The sequence below is a fragment of the Staurois parvus genome, unplaced genomic scaffold (genome assembly GCF_062004578.1).
Source record: "Staurois parvus isolate SC_StPar_1 unplaced genomic scaffold, SC_StPar_1.0 ptg000230l, whole genome shotgun sequence".
Lineage (NCBI taxonomy): Eukaryota > Metazoa > Chordata > Amphibia > Anura > Ranidae > Staurois > Staurois parvus.
In genome coordinates this window covers 6,245,039-6,265,708 of record NW_028318026.1, presented here as the reverse complement: position 1 = coordinate 6,265,708, position 20,670 = coordinate 6,245,039, and the positions used below count along the sequence as shown (strand labels likewise).

At 41.2% G+C, this 20,670-nt stretch overlaps 1 protein-coding gene across 2 annotated transcripts in view; it reads left to right on the top strand.

Annotated features, from left to right (window-relative positions):
• The window catches only part of LOC149460443 (carbonic anhydrase 2-like), a 49,561-nt gene extending 30,524 nt beyond the window's left edge, over positions 1 to 19,037 (top strand). For both annotated transcript variants that reach the window (XM_089679713.1, XM_089679712.1), the window contains exons 4-8: positions 3,252 to 3,370; positions 6,754 to 6,846; positions 14,474 to 14,536; positions 16,266 to 16,421; positions 18,347 to 19,037. In XM_089679713.1, coding sequence (XP_089535839.1) covers positions 3,252 to 3,370; positions 6,754 to 6,846; positions 14,474 to 14,536; positions 16,266 to 16,421; positions 18,347 to 18,466 — 551 coding nt within the window. In that variant the 3' untranslated portion in view covers positions 18,467 to 19,037. The remainder of the gene's footprint in view (positions 1 to 3,251; positions 3,371 to 6,753; positions 6,847 to 14,473; positions 14,537 to 16,265; positions 16,422 to 18,346) is intronic.
• Positions 19,038 to 20,670: the final 1,633 nt, after the last annotated feature.

Below are 20,670 nucleotides of genomic sequence, written 5' to 3'. Positions count from 1 at the left end.
GGGCTACACTAATAATCAGTGCCATGATGATCAGTGTACATGTCCCCTCTGAGGAATGCAGATTACCAGCTCTCCTCTCCTCACGAGATGTCAGCGTGACCGCTCATGAGGAGACAAATGCTGATAACCTTATTTACATGTGATCAGCTGTGATTGGACAGAGCTGATCACATGACAGAGCAAATGTCTTTTGGCTCTTTCCGTTGATTGGTGATCCGCTGTGTCCCAGGGACTCAGCGTACCACCGATCGCACGCACGGTTTGAACGAGAGAACAGCCTTGCGCCCGTCATTTCCTTATATGGTGGGCGGGAGGCGGTTAAATGAAAAAAGACCAAAAATTTTTTTAAAAATTTATATTTTCTACTTTCTGTTATAAAAAGTATCCAATGAAAAAATATAAAAATCAAAAATTTTCATAAATTTAGTGTGAAAGTTATAGCATCTACAAACTATGGTATATATACTGGAATTTACGCAGCTATAGATGCTATATTGTAATGACAGCAATCAGAGACTTATAGTGAGACTGTGGGGGAGTGATGGAGAACCTGGAACTAAAAGACAATGACTGGGAGGGTCACTAACACTGACATTGCTAGTGACACTACTACAGTAAAAATACTGTACACTGACACTAATGAAACTGGCTGAGAAGGGGTTAACTGTGTGCCTAACAAGTGTAATTTGTGTAATGTGTGCTGCTTTAACTTAGTGCCTGGCTGTTTTTTTTCTCCCCACTTTTCAGGGAGAAGAAACAGACCGATCACTGTTCCTACATACACAATGTTTTTCTGTTTGTAAACACAGAACTCTGTGTGTGATTGGACACAGCCGATCAGCAGGTTTCAGCTGAAATCATTGGCTGAAGTCTGCTGCCAAACTTGAGCTGTGTCCAATCACAGCACGGGTCAGCAGGGGGTGTGCGCATGAGTACCCCAAATGCAAAAAAAGGCAGTCATCACGTATATATGTACGTGACTGCGCCGGTTCCTTGCCGACTCTTCGCAGTATATTTAGGTGGTTAGTATGTTTGTTTCTCTCCCAACTTCTCCAAATAGCTAGCGTGCTGTATTCAAAACTGAAGATATGGATAAAGTTTTGATAGACCAGTGATACGGCATAAATATAATTTTGGATTATAAGGGTCTGCTCACACAGGTGATAAACATTCTGAGATTTCTAGTGGAAAGAATCTGCCGACTCCTGCATCTGGAATGACAGGTGTGTGTAAATAGGGATTCAGCACATACAATGCAGTGGCAGCAGCCAGCATTTTCCTGTAGTGATTGTGGCTGAATGTATTTTGTTTGTATCCAGCCATGATCCTCACAGGTCCTCACTGGCTGTGCAGACAATCGTGAATAGCTGCTGTGGACAGCATGTTCTCATCACCCGACTGCATGGACCCCTATTATCCAAAATTACATTTATGCTGAATGCCTGGTCCACCAGAACTTCATCCATATCCTCAGTTTTAATTTATCACTTTTACTTTGTTGGGCCTTCCCCATGCAGCACTATATTGTAGGAGGTTGGGTTACCCTAAGCTATGCATGGCCAGCAACACACAATTTCCACACTTTCCACACTGGAGTCAAAGAACAGTACTTGAGCTTGTTTTTGTGATTTTATTAACGGTTTAAGAACTTGGATGGGGTCTAAGGGTATATGGGATGCCTGAGGAACTGCAGAAACCGAGGACAAACTCTTTAGCAACTATGTACAATCATGTGTATAGTAGCAGTTTCTTCTCAAGAAGCACCAATGCCCTTTTAGTGTACCTCCTCAGACCCCAGATGATTCCTCCTCTTCACCCAGCTGCACTGAGGGTATCCCTGGGTAAGAGGGCCCAAGAGCTGTCAATTTGGAACAGCCCCAGATAAGAAGCTAGTTGGGTCTTGCACCTGACTGCCCTCTCTCCTTATCTGGCCCAGGGGGTGTAAGAGTACTCACACTGTTCTCTCCTGTTAGCCTAATAGGTTAGTGGCTGCCTTCAGGCATTTTGCTGGCTCCTTCCATGTTGTTCAGGATGTCCTCCCCAGGAGACAGTGGCACAGTGGAGGTCCTCTTCTCCAACAACCAGCCTGTAGGTAGGCCTCCTCCCTGGAGCCTCTCCCAGGCTACACAATCCAGCCTTCCTCATGCCATCTTCCACATGACACTGCACATCTCCTCCCAGCGCTTTACATATATATTGTGCATTCACATCAATCCCTAACCCTCAAGGGGCGTACAATCTAAGGTCCCTAGCTCACATTCACACAAACACATACTAGGGCCAATTTAGACAGGATCCAATTAACCTACCAGCATATCTTTGGAATGTGGGAGGAAACCCATGCAGGCACAGGGAGAACATGCAAACTCCAGGCAGGTGGTGCTGTGGTTAGGATTCAAACCAACAACTCTAGTACTGCCAGGCAGAAGTGCTAACCATTTAGTCACTGTGCTGCAGATCTGGGCCTCCTCCCCTCCTCCACCCCTTTTCTAGAAGGCTCTCAGGTTTCTGGAAAGGACGGAGGGCTGACCAAAAGTCCTGTCCTGATAGAGCCTCCCAGCCTGCTCTGAGGTAACCTCACTACCTCACTCCCCAGGCTGACTCATCCCCAGGCTGCTACTCGGCTTCTGCCAAAAAAAAAACTTCCTAACTAACCTGGAGGGCTTTACACCTATTTATGTTCCAGAAATGGGAAATGAGCAACCAAATAAGAATTTATGAAAGGTATACTCTGTGCTTGGACCCCTAATAATATTTACATTGTACAAACATTTAGGGGCACATTTACACCTATGTGCTTTATTAAATGCGATGTAACACATTAAATCAAGTGCTTTGCTATTATTCTTAATGGTTCTGGTTCACATTTATTTAGTGCCCTGACCTACGCTGGCCCCAAAACGTTCATGTCTATTTGTTGATTGTACATTATAATGACCTGTCTATGATATGCAGAAGGTAAAGAGAAATGTTCTGGGTATTGCTGGGTATGTGACTTTGGAAGCACAGGCTGACTCTTCACCTCCTCACCAATGTAAAACCCTAAGAATGTCTTTAAGAAGATTGCCTTGAGATTCATGTCACAATTCATTTGACTAATTGAGAGTGACTCATTAGCCAGCAGTCAACTTGGAAGGTATAGATGCTTAATAGGTCAATGGTCTCTTAAGTGTTTATTAAAAGAACTTGAGGATATGGATTTCCTTTGGCACAGATAAGTAGGCACTAATCTGTTTGTTCTGGAATCACAGTGCTGAAAGGTGGGGCTCTGCAAGGCACCTACAGACTGAAACAATTCCACTTTCACTGGGGATCCTGCGAAGGGCAAGGCTCCGAGCACACCGTGGATGGAGTGAAATATGAGTCAGAGGTAAGCTAGCATTGTCATTTCTCAGCTGGTTGCAAACTGTTAGTGAATGATGGGAATGCTTTAGCATAAATGTGATGAAACACATACCGTGTATCCTTTCAAAGCTGAAGTATGGCCATATATATTTGTATATTTGCACAGTAAAAATAGGTTCCTTTTAATGAAGTTTACTCTGGCTGCTGCAGTGTTTAATTATCTTAATCTGACCATACAGCCTGTTCAGCAGGGACGGGTCAAGATTTGATCCATGTATGGGCAGTCTGATTGTACTGATCAGTCGATCCATCAATCAACCTGGGCACCACCAGCATTTCCGATTTTTTTACGCATAATTACTGCCAGCAGTTATAGCCCCTAGGAATAATCATTGCGTTCTGCCAGCCTGAAAGGCTCCCCACGCCCCCCCTGCTGGCAGAACACAATAGTGTTGCAGGAGACTTTCCCCCCATCAACATTGACTGTGGTGGAAGGAAAGAAAATCGATTCATATGGCTTGTGTTACTACACAGCCTTGCAGTCTCCTGTTGGCAGTGAACATCTGGCGCTGAGACTTGTAGTTCCAGCACTAGTACACTGATCACAGTGGGTCACTCACTGTACCCATCCTCTATTTCAAAAAAGCCTTGCATTCTTTTCACAGAAAGCAAGGTGTTCTGTGACTGAAAGAGGTGCAGACAAAATGTCACTATCTCCCCTCCTAAGCCCCCCCCACATCAAACTGTGTCTAGTGCAGTTGAAGCACAGTATATATTGTAGCTTACAGAATACAGAAGTTCAAAATGAAAGTTAAGATCATATTTAAAAGGTGCCTCCATCCAAAGGTTTTAGTTTTAGACAACATGGGGATTGCCTAGAACCCCCATTAGATTTTTATTTCTTTGTGAAGATTTTCCCTCACTGTAATCACTGAAATGGGAAGTTTAGCACCCATCTCCAAAAAAAAAAAACTTTTCTCATGCCGTGGTGCAGTACCCCTGTGCTCCAGTGGTCTTGAGTTGTGGAGTGTTCCTGACATTGTCAAGCTCAGAGCAGGCTCCACAGACCAGGAACAGTCCACCGCTATACTGTGGGGGGGCCGTTTTCCCGTGGAGCAGAGTATTTGGTGAGTATAAAGCCAACCATAGATGGACCGATTTTATTTCCTGCAACTGCATTCGCAGAAAAGAAAATATCTTGATTCCCCCATTAACGCAGTCAACACAATCCCTCATGCGGAGCCATTGTGTTCTCTGGGAGCCATCCCCACTGGGAAAATACAGTGATTACTGCTAGTGGCTATAATAGCCACTAGCAATAATCACATGTAAAATCCAGCAGGCTGGTTGTACCCAAGTTTATCAATCGTTCATTCAGCCTGCCCATACATGGTTTGCATCTCTGTCGGTTCCTGCTGAACAAGCTGAGATTTGAACTCTCTATGGCCCGCTTAAGCTTTCTCTTTACCCCTAGACTCTTTTTTGCACAGAGTTGGGCTCTAACAGATCTATCCAACAGGGCACAGAGTGTAGTAAAGCATTGTAAAGGCATTGCCCACCTTTTAGACTGTTTCATGTTACGCCTCAGGTTATAAAAAGGATATAATATGAATCTCACATTCCCCAACCTCCTACCCCCTCCTGAATTGTGGGGTGCTCCTCCTTGGTGCATCCTGTTGTAGTTTTAATTAACGTGTCTGTGTGTACCTCCACCTGCATAGCCATGTCATCAAGTCACAGATCCATTCACAGGGATCTGATAATGGGAAGACTACAAGTCTTATCTGCCACCATAGTAGAGGGACTCACAGATCGTTAAACCACAAATGTGACATCACAACAGTTGTAGTCCATTGTCTGCATCTTCTAGCCCCATAACAAATCATCTGTACTGCCCTACAGACCTGAGGATGAGGAACAGTACTGTGATGCCTGTTTGTGTCCTTGCTATATAAGCCAGTTATAGACTTGGGCGGTGGCCATTTTTTATTTGCATGGGGAACAGTACTGTGCCTACGATGCACTGATCATGGTCGCTTCAGTACATAAATTGAATAAATGCACGTTTTATAAATGTGAGTGCATGTATTAAATGTTTGACTATGCCTTTAAAGTAGTGTGGGGAAAGGTGAGAACCTCTGTCAGGTTCCTTTGCTCTGTGTGTCCCCGTTGTGGAGATCTCCTTGTTTCCTGTTGTGACACCAAAGCAAAAAGTAGGAGGTAAAATCTCCCAATAAAAGGTATAGATGGCAATGTCAACCTGACAGAGGTTATAGCCATTCACTACTCTACTCTAAAACTAGAATAATATGTTTTGGCTGGAGTTAGGATTTGGGTGTACTTAACCCAAAAAGTACACCCAAACTTGGGATAGATATAAATAGTAAATTCCACAGAATTGTATTTCTATTTGTTTGTCAAGCCCACTTCAGCCCAAACTAATATTTCAGGATTAGGTAGGCAACAGCTTTCTCACCACTCTGATCAAAGAGAAATCAGAAACCATAATTTGATTCAGCTTTTTAGTTGTGTTCTCTGGTGGGCCTTTGTCTTGTTTTTTTATAGTTTGCAAATGCCTCTTCATATTAAAATGGTACTTACAAATTGTGTGCATGTCATGTTAAATAAAGGACTAGGGAATAATTTCTGTGAACTGCCCAGTCCAGATTTAGCAAGGTAAGATTTAGAATTTTAGGTGCTAATGAACTAGAGCTCACAGGAGGCCCTCTAGCTATTATATATGAGTCTGGGAAATATAGGGGGAGATTTATTAAACTGGTGCACTGAGAATCTGGTGCAGTTGTGTATGGTAGCCAATCAACATCAAAGGCCCCTTTCCTTTCACATGGACTTTCCGATCGGGTCCGCCTGCCCATTTTTCAGGGGGACCTGATTGGAATCCCTATTCTCCTCTTTAGAGCGGCGGTTGTAAACCAACATGTGTCCATTTACACCCGCTGACATCTAATCCGATCCGCCAAAAAGAGATGGATGGGGATCCATTCCCCTTCCGTCTGGCGGATCAGATTGGATGACAGTTGGATGTAAACACAGTCAGTCTGTTTCCATCCGACCACCCATAGAGGACAGCAGGCTGCGTGTGTGTCTGCTCTGCAGCAGTGATCGGTGGAGAAATCCCCCATTAAGTAAGCAGAACCACTGATGGGTCCACCCCGTGTTAAAGGGGCCTAACTTCAGCTTGCTCAATTAAGCTTTGACAAAACCTGGAAGCTGATTGGTTTCTATGCAGAGTTGCACCAGATTTTGCACTCTCCAATTTTAGTAAAAAAAAACAAAAAACATAGTTTGTTAGTCTACAGTTTGCCCATTCACAATTTACTCTCTTATCTGTATTAGTGCTAATGGTTTTGTAAAATGGTTTCACATTTATTTATCCCTTGCTGGCAGCTGCACTTGGTACACTGGAATACTAAATATGGCAGTTTTGGTGAAGCCGTAAAGCATTGCGATGGTCTTGCAGTAGTTGGTGTCTTTCTAAGGGTAAGTAATCAGCTCAGATTTATTTATTTAACACTGCATTTGACTTACTTGAATAGGTGCCCATGGCTTTCTCTTGCCCCACTGTATGTCTTAAACTGGCCATACATATAAAGATTTATGTATTTTTAGTCCCAGCTTCACAATATATACAAATATTATGTTAATGTAAGAGGGTGTCTTTTAACTGTGATATTGTGAGTCATGTAAGGAATGTGGTTTTATTTCCGACCGATTTCTGCCATGATAACATCACTGAGTTGAGTTTGTGTAATATGTATTGTATAAACACACTAGTGGAGGAAATCATAGTTGTAAAAAGCAGTTCTATGCCAATTCACTGCTGCATAACAGTTTACAATACACTCCAGTTAATGTAGGCATACACAGTATTTGTATTGTAAATAGATTATTGCATAAATACATACATCAGGTATTGCATATAATATGTTAATAAACATGTTGAAGGGCAAAAACAGGCATCAGGTAAAGGTGCAAATATTTTAAAAATCCAGTGGGTGAGACATTAATTTTCTGCTATATAAACATGATATTTACCTAGAAGTTTCTGGTTTTGAAGAGAATTGTTTGCATACAGTTATCATGAAGTCTTGCAATATTTCCTATATTGACTTCATGTCCTTCTACAAGCATTTATAGGAAAGGGAATGAAAGATGCATTAAGACAGAATGGGGCCCCAGGCAAGGCTGACATTGCTAAAGATTGCAGTAGGCACAGAAAAGTCGCTCACTTGCATTGCCTGCACTGGCATGGCAATTTCAGATACCATCTGGCTACAAATGTATCCTGCCTTGTAAAATGTTGAGCAGGTGCACAGCTGTGACCAGATACACTATCCCCGTGGTTTATACCAGGAGCATGACGTTTGCAGATGAGCACCTTGGATATCCATTGGTCCTTTGACTCCTGTGTTGGTTGACTTGTGGATAATTTCTTTCTGAATGGAATGACAGTACTATAATATAGTGTGAAATATGCACATCTTTGGGAAATTTAATGTAATTTCCATAAATCATTCACTTTCTGAAATTTCTATCCTTAAGCCACTGCAGGCCACGGAGCAGGAGCAAAGGGGCACCATGTGGCGCATAAACCTCCAGTTTGACATTGATGCTCTAAATTATCTGTTAGGGACTAATCTATAGCCACTTTTCCTTTGTCATACTGCAGTCATAGCTCCTGAAGAGTTCATGGATGATAGTTACTGAGAGACCAACAAATCTGAGCACTGAGTGTAGCAGCCAGGAGAATATCTCTTTCATTGACTGGGCTGACCCTTGGAATCTACCCATGTCATCTTGCCTTTAATAATTTGCCATTTAGGCCCATACTTAGTATTCTCTAGGCATCAGTGTTCAGTACCACGGTTTCAGAGGTTTACTGTTTTTGTTTTTTTTTGTTTTTTTTAGCCAACATAATGTGACGGCTGATAAGAGTTGTGATCACTCAGGGTTATCACACAATGTGTGCTGAAAGCAAATGTTCATGGTAGAGAAAGGAAGGAACATCCAAGCGTAGGACCATTGCTGATACCTATGATCATCTTATAAGCAGGTATTAATACCTCTTTTAGAGAGACCCCCCCCCCCCCATAGGTGTAGTTGTGGGTTGCATCTGTACCCATTTATAACCTGGTGTGGGTGGAGTCCTGGGTAGAAGGCACATGGGGGCAGGTTACATCTGACTTACACCATGTAGGTTTGTAACCCGAAGAGGAGAGGGGCTTTCAAGCCTGGGATCAGAGAGAGAGACTCAGGGTTGAGTCCTATAGTGGGGGGACTCAGTGGACAGAATGGGACGATGGCTGGACTTTCCGAGTTTGTGTTTTGTGTTCCATTTTACTTTGTACTCAAGATGTAAGATGTGAAGAAACTACAGTAAAATAACTCTTAAAGAGCCATCAGTGTTGATATCCTTTTATTCAAGAAGGTGGACCAGGAACATTTGAGTACAACACTATGGAGCTTCTTCTTTACAGATGTGTCTGAAAAAGAAGAGGGGTGGTGCCCATGGCCAGCTTGGTGGGAACTGGCAACGAATTGGGGCTGCCAACAATCTTAATTCATGATCTGTTATATTTTTTATTGGTATTTATAAGGTTTTGTACATTACACACGTTTTCCATTTTACGTTTTTACCTGTGGTCTTCTTTTTCAACATTCAAGTTAGTTTATATGGGTTAAATGGACTAATTTAGTGAGTATAATTGGTTCATAACAAGAAAGTAAGCAGTCTCAGCAGATTTTGCCTGAAATTAATGATGTTCTAATAGAATAATCTACTGTTCTCAATCAGTTTTGTACCATGCACTAAAGCCTAGTCCCAGCCACTGAACGTTAATTGCAACTTGGCATGCCATTAGGCTGAAATGATAAAACAAGCCATGGTTTGTTGGTCATGTGACATTTGATTTCGCCAATATTTCTTTGTTCCCAGTACTGGCTTCATCCAAAACTCTCAGAAAATGTCAGGGAAAGCAACAAATAAGCTCCATCCATGTGGTCTGGGGCTAATCAAGTATTCTAGCTGCATAATATAAGTTAAAATTCTGAACATGTGTCAGCTAGTGTTACTCTGGCAAATCTGGCATATTAATAAATAGAGGTGAAAAGGGATATTACATAGTTAGTTATTTTTTGTATTGGCCATAACCAAATGTCCTTTTTAAAGTAAATTTGTCACAGACATGAGCAATGCAAACAGCAAATGATGTTAAAAATACATAACTAGAGTTTACATTCAGTGAATACTACTTGATTGACAGATCCGTTGATAAAGGTAGCTGAAGTTGTATCTAGTAAAATGGAAAAGAACCTCCCGCGCTGCCACTAAAACCCTAACCACACTAAACTGAAACCCTCAACAGAAAAAGCGGCTAGCACCCAACTATATAACCAAATAATAAGAGTACATGGAGGGAGGGGTGGTGCTGCGCTAATCAAATGGAATCTAAATAAGTGAAAAATATAATAGAGGGAAAAAAAAGTGAATAACCACCAAATCAATAATAAATGAGAAAACACAGCATATACAGCACAAACACAGGTGCACTGTCATATATAAAGCAACATAAAAACAGAGAATACGTCCTCAAATAAAGGTGGTGGATACAGTGATGTGCTAGGGTTGTACTATTGGGGAACTAAAACAAAAAAAAAATTGAGTCAATGGAATATAAGTGACAAAGTTAATAAATTAATAAATATATAAACCCCTATGGTGAAAAACAGCACATGGGTCCACAAGAACAAATAGTGATGTGCAACTGTGAATATTCAAAAGTAAATAAATATGGATGACATGAATGCCAGAAATGAGTAATGAGTGAACAGGTGAACCCAAGAACAAACAAATCACTATAAATAACACAACAATGTGTATAAACACAAATAAGGTGTAACAGTCCAGGATCAGCTAATGCGTGTGAAGTCCGATAATAAATTCCCAGGTGCTGATCCTCTGGAGGTGAACACCTTTGAAGTGTGTTGGCCCTTAGGGGTTACAGCGTGGAGGTGAGGAGGCAATTTAGCCAGTGGAGGATTTTTGTCAAGCTGATCACTCTCACTATCACCTATCAAATTTACCTGGGAATTTATTATCAGACTTTACACGCATTAGCTGATCGAGGACTTTTACACCTTATTTGTGTTTATACACATTGTTGTGTTTATTTATAGTGATTTGTTTGTTTGTTGGGTTCACCTGTTCACTCATTATTCATTTCTGACATTCATGTCATCCATATTTATTTTTGAATAAATATTCACAGTCGCACATCACTATTTGTTGTTGTGGACCCATGTGCTGTTTTTCACCATACGGGTTTATATATTTATTCATTTTTTCACTTATATTCCATTGACTCAATTTTTTTTTCCAGTTCACCTATAGTACAACCCTAGCACATCACTTTATCCACCACCTTCATTTGAGGACGTGTTCTCTGTTTTTATGTTGCTTTATATACGACAGTGCACCTGTGGTGTTTGTGCTGTTTATGCTGTGGTTTCTCATTTACTATTGATTTGGTGGTTATCTACCTTTTTTCCCCTCTTTTATTATATTTTTTCACTTATTTCGTTAGATTGCATTTGATTAGCGCAACACCACAACCTTCCCCCATGAAGTTGTATCTAGTTTCTAACTTTTCTTGTGCTTACACCGATCCTTTTGCTCATTTATTGGTTAGTTTGGATCTGTTCCTTACACTAAAGGAGCAGTATGTGAGCTTTGAAGGGACTTTTAAAGGAAAATGTAAGCTTTGCTTATAGCTTCGGTTTCTTAGATCTCTGGATCTATAGGTCATTTTGACATGCAATTTCTACTGTTCTACTGAAGGGTAAACCTCTGTTTGTCTTTTTAAATTCTATTCTCAGATTGAATTGCCCAGGTTTGAGACAGGTTAATTTAAAATATAAATGCCATAGTATCTGGGGAAAGGTACATTGTCACTCTAATAAAAAATCGAATATTTATACTTCTAGTATCACTTGGTACATTTTTACTGTTTGCCTTTTATGGACTCTGTATAATAAAAATGCAAGTGTACTGTTCCTCCTGACATAAAGCCTGCAGGAGCCCCTTTGCTTTTGCCATGACCTTCCCTTTTCACTGTGCAGTATGTGTACAGTGTAAGCAGTGAGCCATTCTACTGAGAAGTGTGTGAGCAGATCTTGATTTTCTTGTATAGTATAAATTGCTGTCACCTTTCCTGGTATTTGTAGACTAAACATGTCCAGCAAACCATGCCACTCCTTATCTGTTCTCGCCATGGGAGAAATGCATTAACTTTCTATGAATGCTTAAGTAGCTATTTTTACCTTTTTGTTCAGTTCTGCTTTTTATTGTTAGTAAGACATTAGCAATTACTGTGGAGATACCTGCAAATATGTAGAATGTCTAGCCATAGATGAACAGATTGCTACCTAAGAATGCTGGTTAGGGAGAGATCTTTCTATTCTTGGTAGGGGTGCGTGTACACCCTCTGTATAGCAGGTGTTGGTGGTGTGTGCTTAACCTCTGCATAGCAGAAGTTGGGGCTCATATACAGCCTGTGTGGAGCAGGTGTTGGTAGTCAGGACTGGTGCTAGACTATTTTGCACCCTAGGCAAGACCAGTTACTTGTGCCTGCCCCCCCAAATAAATAAATGAAAAATGTTAAAAACTAGGGCAGCACAGTGGTTAGCACTTCCACCTGGCAATACTAGGCTCATTGGTTCAAATCCCAACCACTGCACCACCTGCCTGGAGTTTGCATGTTCTCCCTGAGCCTGCGTGGGTTTCCTCTGGGTACTCTGGTTTCCTCCCACACTCCAAAGACATGCTGGTAGGTTACTTGGATCCTGTCTAAATTGGCCCTAATATGTGCATGTATGAATGCGAGTTAAGGACCTTAGATTGTACACCCCTTGAGGGTTAGGAACTGATGTGACTGTACAATATATATGTAAAGCACTGTGTAAATTGACAGCTCTATATAAGTACCTGCAATACATAAATAAAACTGTAGAAAGTATTAAATCAACAAAACATGAAACTGCTAAATTTTTTTAATTTGCAAAAATAAGTGCCATAAGATGCCACCAGCACCAATATTAAAGACAAAATCAGTGTTACGAATGAACTGTATCTGTGTCTGGCAGTGGCAGGGTGACAGTTGCAGTGAGTGGAGGATGATGGATCCACACTCTGACAGATCCCAGGCTGGAATTTCCCAGGCAATAGGGGGAGATTAAACGCTATGACAGAAGGCAGCCCAGCCCCCACACACAGAGAGATCACTTGAACTGAGCGCTCCCACACAGTGACAGAGCCGACACAACACACCACCAACATTGACACATCAACAGGCCCAGCAGGCACTAGAAGAGCAGGCTTTGGGATCATGATGATGTCATCACTCACTGACACATTGCACATGTGATGGATGGACAGCCGGGTCACACTCACACAGATACGAGCTATCAGAGTCAGACATTACCTTCCTCTGCAGGCACAGCTCCGCCTTCACTGATGAATGGGAAGAAGGGCTGGAACTCCACGGTAATCATCAGCAGCCACCAGCTGGCTTGCAGTAAGGGACTGAGTCTGAGAGGAACACTGAAAGGAACGGCAGCTCAGCTGCTACACTGTCACCAGACACAGCTGGATGATCATTCATGATGTGGAGCTGGCGCCCCTAAGTGGCAATGCACCCTAGGCAGCTGCCTAGTTTGCTTAGTGGAAGCACCGGCCCTGTTGGTGGTACATGTTCAACCTCTGTATAGCAGGTGTTGGTGCTGTGTATGTACACCCTATGTATAGTAGGTGTTGATGGCCTGTATGTATAGCGGGTGTTGATGGCGTGTGTGTACATTGTAGTACACATATATTGCAGTTGTTTGTGGTGTACATGCTCTCTCTCTGTATAGCAGGTGTTGGTTGTTTGATACACTCTGTATAGCAGACGTTGGTGTAGTAGTGGGAATTCTATAGATTCTGGTGAATGTACATCCTCCTTTTGCTTCTGGTGTGGTTGTACTTCTGTAGAAGCCTTTTTACAGCAGGTGTGTGTCCCAATGTACACAGACACCCATACTGCCATGTGCATTTCAGTGGTCAGAAGCTAGTACATGTACACTTTCCATATAGCAGGTGTTAATGGCACAATCTCTGTACAAAAGGTGTTGGTAGAGCTTGTGCACTCTATGCATAGATGGCGTTGCTGATGCTTATATGGCAAGTGTTGGTGGTGATTGTATACTTTCTGTATAGAAGGCATTGATGGTGCATTTGCAATGTATTCATAGAAGGTGTTGGAGATGCGTGTACACTCTCATTATAGCATGCTGCTTGTTCAATGTCCTTATAACAAGTGTTAGTGGGGCATGCACACCCTCTGTTAGCAGGTGTTTGTAGTGCATGCTTAACCTCTTTCTAGCAGGTATTGGTGGTGCATGCACAACCTCTTAATAGCAGATGCTGGTTGTACATGTACAGCTTGTTATAGCAGTTGTTGGTGTTGCTCTCACTACTTTCACTATACATGCACACCCTCAAAACAGCAGATGGTAGTGGTGCATGCACTACCACTATAGGGCTTGTGTTAGCGTAGTAGTAGGAAGCAGGTTTTGGTGATGCATGTACAGTCTCTGTATAATTGGTGGTAATGTAGTTGCTGTACTTCTGTAGCATTCCCAGCAGGTATGCCTCTTACTGTACATACACATACACATGATACACATACTGTGTGTTCCTGTGACCAAAAGGTGTCTAAAGACCAAAAGAAAAGTGGAAATTCAGCAGCTGTGTAGAACAGTGCACATGGTGGGGAGCTTTATTCCTATAGCACATTCATTTACAAAGTTACATAGTTAATCTGGTTGAAAAAAGACACAAGTTCAACCAACCAACATTTATGATGATCTAACAAGGATACCAATGATTTTGTTCAGCTAATATTTCTTATGTTAATCAAATTAATATTATTTTCAACGCTATGCAAACTGTTTCACCCATGTGCAAAGACATTCTAATTATTACTTTAACAAATAGTTCATAAAATGAGTATACTGTAAACTCTATATCTGGTTTATTACCCCAATCCTCATTTGTTTCTTCTATATTCAGGTGGGAGAGGCCAGGCCACAGTTGCAACCAGTGATTGATGCCTTAAAATTAATTCCAACAAAGGTAACATCTACTGAGCTTTTCAAATATTGTTTAAGACAACAAGCCAAGTGAATTCACAGAGCTCCATGGTGACTTATATTAGCTTATCTTATACTGCTATATGAACTATTCATAGTCATTGCAAATTGAATGGAAGTATAGGTTTAATGTCTATTGACAGATTCTAAACAAAGACAATGCTTTCCAGTCTGTAATTATGCATTTAGATTTCCTGATTCACCAGTGTATCAAGAGTCACTTGTGTTAAGCTACCAGTATAAGAGTCCAATCATTAAAGTAAAATTAAACTTTCATTTACTTATATTAAAATAATAAACATGTCATTTTACCTGCTTTGTGCAATGGTATACCAGAAAGCTGATTTTTATGGGAGCACTCATGAGGGCTTTCTCCTGAGCCTCCCTGTCAGCATCTATTGACACAGACAGGGTTGCTCAGCCTTGCCCTTTGCTCCCTTGTCATAGAATTTGACATCAGCGGGAGCCAATGGTTCCTACTGCTATAAATCTGCCCAGTGAGAAGGGAGAGAGCAGCGATGGCCTCTGCTGTCTTGCTCATTGCTGGATCGAGATCAGGCTCAGGTTAGTATAAGAGGAATGTGGGGGGGGGGATCTTCTATCACAGAATGTTTTTTACCTTAATGCATACAACCAATTTAAGAATCTCCCATTAAGCTGAGTCAATTATGAAGGGTCCTTTCTTGCCTGTGAAGAAAACAACTGCCTGCATCTTTCCTGCGATTGTGATTGTACAGTTTAGGCGACAACCATGAAACACTTACCACAAGGGTTTGGGCTTAGCCCTTACATCATTGCAGCACATTTATAAAATGTTTGCTTACTTTTTATATGTGCTTGGGATGTGCTTCCACTTTAGCAACCAGAGGTTTTGTGATCATCATGTGAACAAAATTTCATAGGCAGCCCAGTTTGGTGAATGTGTGTTGTAAGGGTTAATTGTTTGTATTTACTTAGATTGTACTATATCAAAAAATTAGGAAACCATATACCAACTTGTGGAGCAATGCTTAAGGAAACAGTGTATGAGTCGTGTACATGGACATTGTTATTGAATGCAACATTTTGTAGTGGTGCTCACGAATATGGATTTGTGTGCAATAGTGGCAGAGAGACTATATTTTCTCTCATTTGCCTGTATTACAAATGCTTCTGAATAGGAACTGCAATGTGCAGCAAATATAGCACACAACAATGCAAATGAAACACAGTATCAGTCAGATTTAATGAACACTGCACCATTGGGAATCTGTTGATGTGTGCTTGACATGGGCTTTAGATGCACATCCAACCTAGAAAAAAAACCCCCACTGATGTAAACCTTAAAGAGACCAATATCTAAAATGTGGGCAGTGAATGATGTCTGTTTACTTACTAAATGCCAGTCTCATCTGTGAAATTAAAGATGCCCAGTGCCCACTCCCGCCATGTTGGTGCCTTCAGAATAAAGACCATTGTTTGAAGGCCACTATTAGTACAACTCAAACTTCTGACAGGTCACCAAACCAGTATTCTGATCTGCAAAGAGAAGTTTATGTATGAACATCATTGTTAGCTGCTCCAGTAATATTGTTTGGTCCCCTCATTGGCAAATTGCTTAAAATGCAGACATGGCTTCCACCTCTAGAATGTATTGGTCTGACACCAATTAGATGTTTATGTTAAAAACAACATAACACCAATAACACCAATATAATGTTGTTTTATTTCAGGGAAAAGAGGCTCCTTTCCACAACTTTGATCCTTCAGGGTTGCTTCCAAATTCTCTGGATTTTTGGACTTATCAAGGATCTCTGACGACTCCACCACTACTGCAGTGTGTAGTCTGGAACGTCCTAAGGGAGCCCATCACTGTGAGCAGTGAACAGGTATGTCTAGACTGGAATTTTTGAGTTTAAAGCTATCACAATGCAGAACAATGATCAGAGAATTTCAAATGCATCAAAATTGGTTTTCTAGATCTGCAGCTGTTTGTACAGCATATATGGCTGAAATTGTAATAGGGTGGAACCTCAAACTGAGGCAATTCAAATAGGACATATACAGAAAAATACATATGCTTATGCATTGTGGTTACATCCTAGAGAGGTCTATCCAATGTAATAAGGATTACTTGAGAACGCTGCAAAACCTTTGGAGAAAAACAAAACTGATCCATATCTGCCCTGGCCCACCTACCGGGTGCAGTAAGGTAAACCGGAGTTTTAGCCATTAATCCACTTATATAACAGTGTGCAAGTTCAGATTCTGACATCTGCCATGACTGTCAGTTTTCATGCAGAGGGGCCTCCCTTATCTTATAGAGACATCAGTGTTTTTTAACCACCAGTATAGTCTGATTACAGTGTACATTTTTCTCTTCCATCAATGCAGATTACAGAGCTTTCGTAATATTTTAAAGTGTCACATTTGTCAGTGCCCCAGGTACAGCCTGTTAAGTCTGCTGGATTCTCTACCATTTTATGTTAAATTAGAGTCCTTTAGTACAGTGGTAAAGGGAAATGAAAAAGGGTTTTTGCCTGCATATGATCAGACCATAGCAGCATTCCGTGCCCCCTCGGGGACCATATGGTATGCCATCCAAATTGGAGAGAGCTCCAACACATCCTAGTAGTGTTGAAGCTTGCCCACTCCCTCGCTCCACTCATTCCTATTGGCCTACACTATGATGGACTGACATCCTGGATAATAGGAATTTATGGGAATGGTCATGCACGTTTTGACAACACCAAGAAGTACCACATATGTGCCTAACGTTAACTGTTCTGCAAGTCCCAGCCATTAAATCCGGAAAAGAGCATGAGCACTTCCAAAAGACTCTGATGTATGTGATGTATGAGCATGGATTCCTACAGTGGTCTTTGATGTAAAGGGATCTCTGATGGGGACCCTGATGTGAGGTGGGGAGGGGGGACTCCTAACATGAACTCTGAATGTAAGGGGAGCACTGATGGGGACCTTTTATGTAAGGGGGGATTCTGATGGCGCCTCTGATTTAAGAGGTGACTTCAAAAATAGACTCTGATGTGAGAGGGGCACTGATGTACAAGGAGCTCTGAAGGGGACTTAGATGTAAGGGGGAAGAGGTTACCTAAGGAGGGGCTCTGATCTAGGGGGGCTCTGATGGTGAGGGACCCTGATGTAAGGGAAGATTCCTAAGTCAGACTTTGCTGCTACAGGGGTTCTGATGGTGTCCCTGGTGAAAGAGGGGTTCTGATACAGACCCTATTGTAAGGGGGGCTCTGACAGGGACACTGATGTAAGGGGGGACTCTGATGTAATAGGTGGGCTTTGTTTTACTGAAGTTCTTTCTCTTTTGTTCTGAATTATATCATAATTAATTTATTCTGCATTGCTTTATAAAACTGATTTCTTTCAACCTGTGAATATTTGTAAAATATAAAGTGACCCTCTTAGTGAAAAGTTTGGAGACCCCTTAGCCTTTTTTATATTGTGCCAAATGTCAGTGTACTCTCTGAGAGGACACCAGCTATCATTCTGCTGTTTTATTAGAGCCCTTATTTCAAGTATTTCAGCAGAATTGAACATAAATTATTTATACTGATCTGGGAACCACAATGACCTATTGTGAGATGTTGTCTGGGGGTCCTAAACCTTAGAATTGGATGATACTTTGAAACTCCAGAATTTGTTATGCTTGGCAAATATGTGGAAACTATTAATAGCGTGATAAGGGGCCCTGTTCACATTTGGGACTCTGATAATACATGTTGCAGATTTCCTATAACATCTCATTGCATTTCATCTCTCATGTTCTTCTTACTCTGTCTAGCTGTCAGCACTTCGAGGCCTTTACTTTAACGATGAGCATGACACTCCCTGCCACATGGTTGACAACTATCGTCCACCACAGCCACTGAAGGGTCGTCCCGTTCGAGCATCATTCCATTAGGGGAAGACCTGCCCATCCATGCTGCAAATCTGCTTGCTAATGTTCAATTATCTATTACTGTGTGCAAACTGGAAGTCCTTTCTTGCTCAATGCTGAATTTCTAATCCCCTGGCAAGTATTAGGATCTGATTAATGAAATGTGAAAGTCGACTGACATAGGCAAATAATTTCTAATGTGAAGCGCTGCTTACAGCTTAACGGAGCCTAGCTTCTGCTTGTTTTCTTCCAAATAATGCTGCACTTACTATGGAAGAGGGGAACTAGTGTTCTATAGATTCTTCTAGAATTATGTCTTAAGATGCAGATAAAAACTTGAATGAAGTACATACATACACTGATATGTATTTTATAATGTGCACTAATCTGTGTTTAAAATTTTATCTATTCCAGAAGAAATAATATTGATTTTAATAGAGTGTAAATATTTTAAATATATATATGACAGATATATATAAGAGAGTCTTATTGGTGCTTATTTTGCACAGTCTTAAATTTCCAAAATGAACTTAAAGAAACATGAAATTATAATTGTATTTTGGATACCACAATAAATACTATAACTGCAAATTCATGTTAAGTGGCTTTGTATCCTTATTGATGATATCTGTGTCTCATATGGATGTCTTAAGCATTCACACAGTCATAATAAATGAACCCTATATTGTTTATAATATGATTATCTCCTATGACCATCAGCTCCCTCCAGTGGCCATAATGCTGTATTTTTCTGAAATACCTCAATATAAAACATAACTGCATTATGGCCACTAGATGGAGCTGAAGAGGCATTTTAGCTGGAGCATTGGGGAACCTTCCTGATCACCCATTCAAACTGGCCCGTGTTATTGAACCACCACTCCTATCCACAAACCAGCTGCTCACAGGAACCCCGCAGATATAGCCTGTGCCACCTTCAAGCAACTGAACCCACTCTGTTGCACTTGATCATACTCAGTACTACATGGAGGCAAAGTGTCTTTCTTCAACTCTTTGTGTAGAAGTTTCTATAATCCGTAAGAAGTAGATCACTTCAGTACAACCTTCTGTTCACCTAGTAAAGTACTGTTCTAAAATCTCTGAAAGTATTGATCCCACACATATGGATGGAGCCAACACCTATGGAAGAACAACTCAGTTTTTAACTGGTCCCAACTAAGGGTAGTCACAGAGAGAAGGGGTAGTTTTGTGTGCCCTCAATTCCTCCCACGCCATATGCCTACCATGTGCACCCCTCACTAGAGGTCTGCTCTCTCCTCCATCTTGCCTTCTCCTTAACCTTCTGATTCCTCCCTTCAAACAAAATACTCTTGGTCATACCCCACTCTTGTATACCCATTGTACAGAACAAGAAAATCTTTCAGACATTACAGTACAGAATAAGAACAGACATAAGGAAATTACCCCCATTGTATAGAACAAGAAAAGTGATATGATGTTGAGACCATAAATGCAGCGTACAAACAGATACTGGGTATTACAAATAACAAAAGAAGCATACTTTGAATAGTGAAAGAAGCATGCTTTGGATAGCCAAGCCAGGGATTCCAGTTAGGTATAGCAAGAGAAAAGGGAACTAAACAATAAAATGAAGAAGAAAAAAGGTAAGGAGGTATTGAACCAAAAACACACTTCCTGTCTTAAGCCCCGCACACATGGGCCAAATATTGCCCAAAATCAGCTGGTACAGTAGACATCAGCTGACATTAGGCCCATGTGTACAGGTCCTTGTTTGACAGAAGCCAACTTCTGTTGAACGAACATGCTGGAAAAGCAGCGCCTGATCGACATCCTATCAGCGCTTTTAGCCAATGATTGCAAGCGCTGACTGGTGTGTCCTGGTGGAGGGGGGAGGGCTATTTCTCCAGCTCAGTGGGGAGATCACTGTACTAACATTGCAGTTAGTACAGAGACTGCCTCATGAGCTCCATAGTTTTTTTTTTAATTTAGTCTTCTGGGCTCAATGAAAAAAAAACTTACCGTGTGTACCAGGCTGTAGGGCAGTGATGGCTAACCTTTTAGAGACAGAGTGTCCAAACTGCAACCCAAAACCCACTTATTTATTTCAAAGTGCCAACACTGCAATTAAACCTGAATACTGAGGTTTTAGTTTAGAAAAAACAACCCATATATTTACATCTTTTGTCTTAAAAGAAAAGCACAATACCAGAGCTTCTACTGACCATAAGCACAAGGGAGCAAAGTTC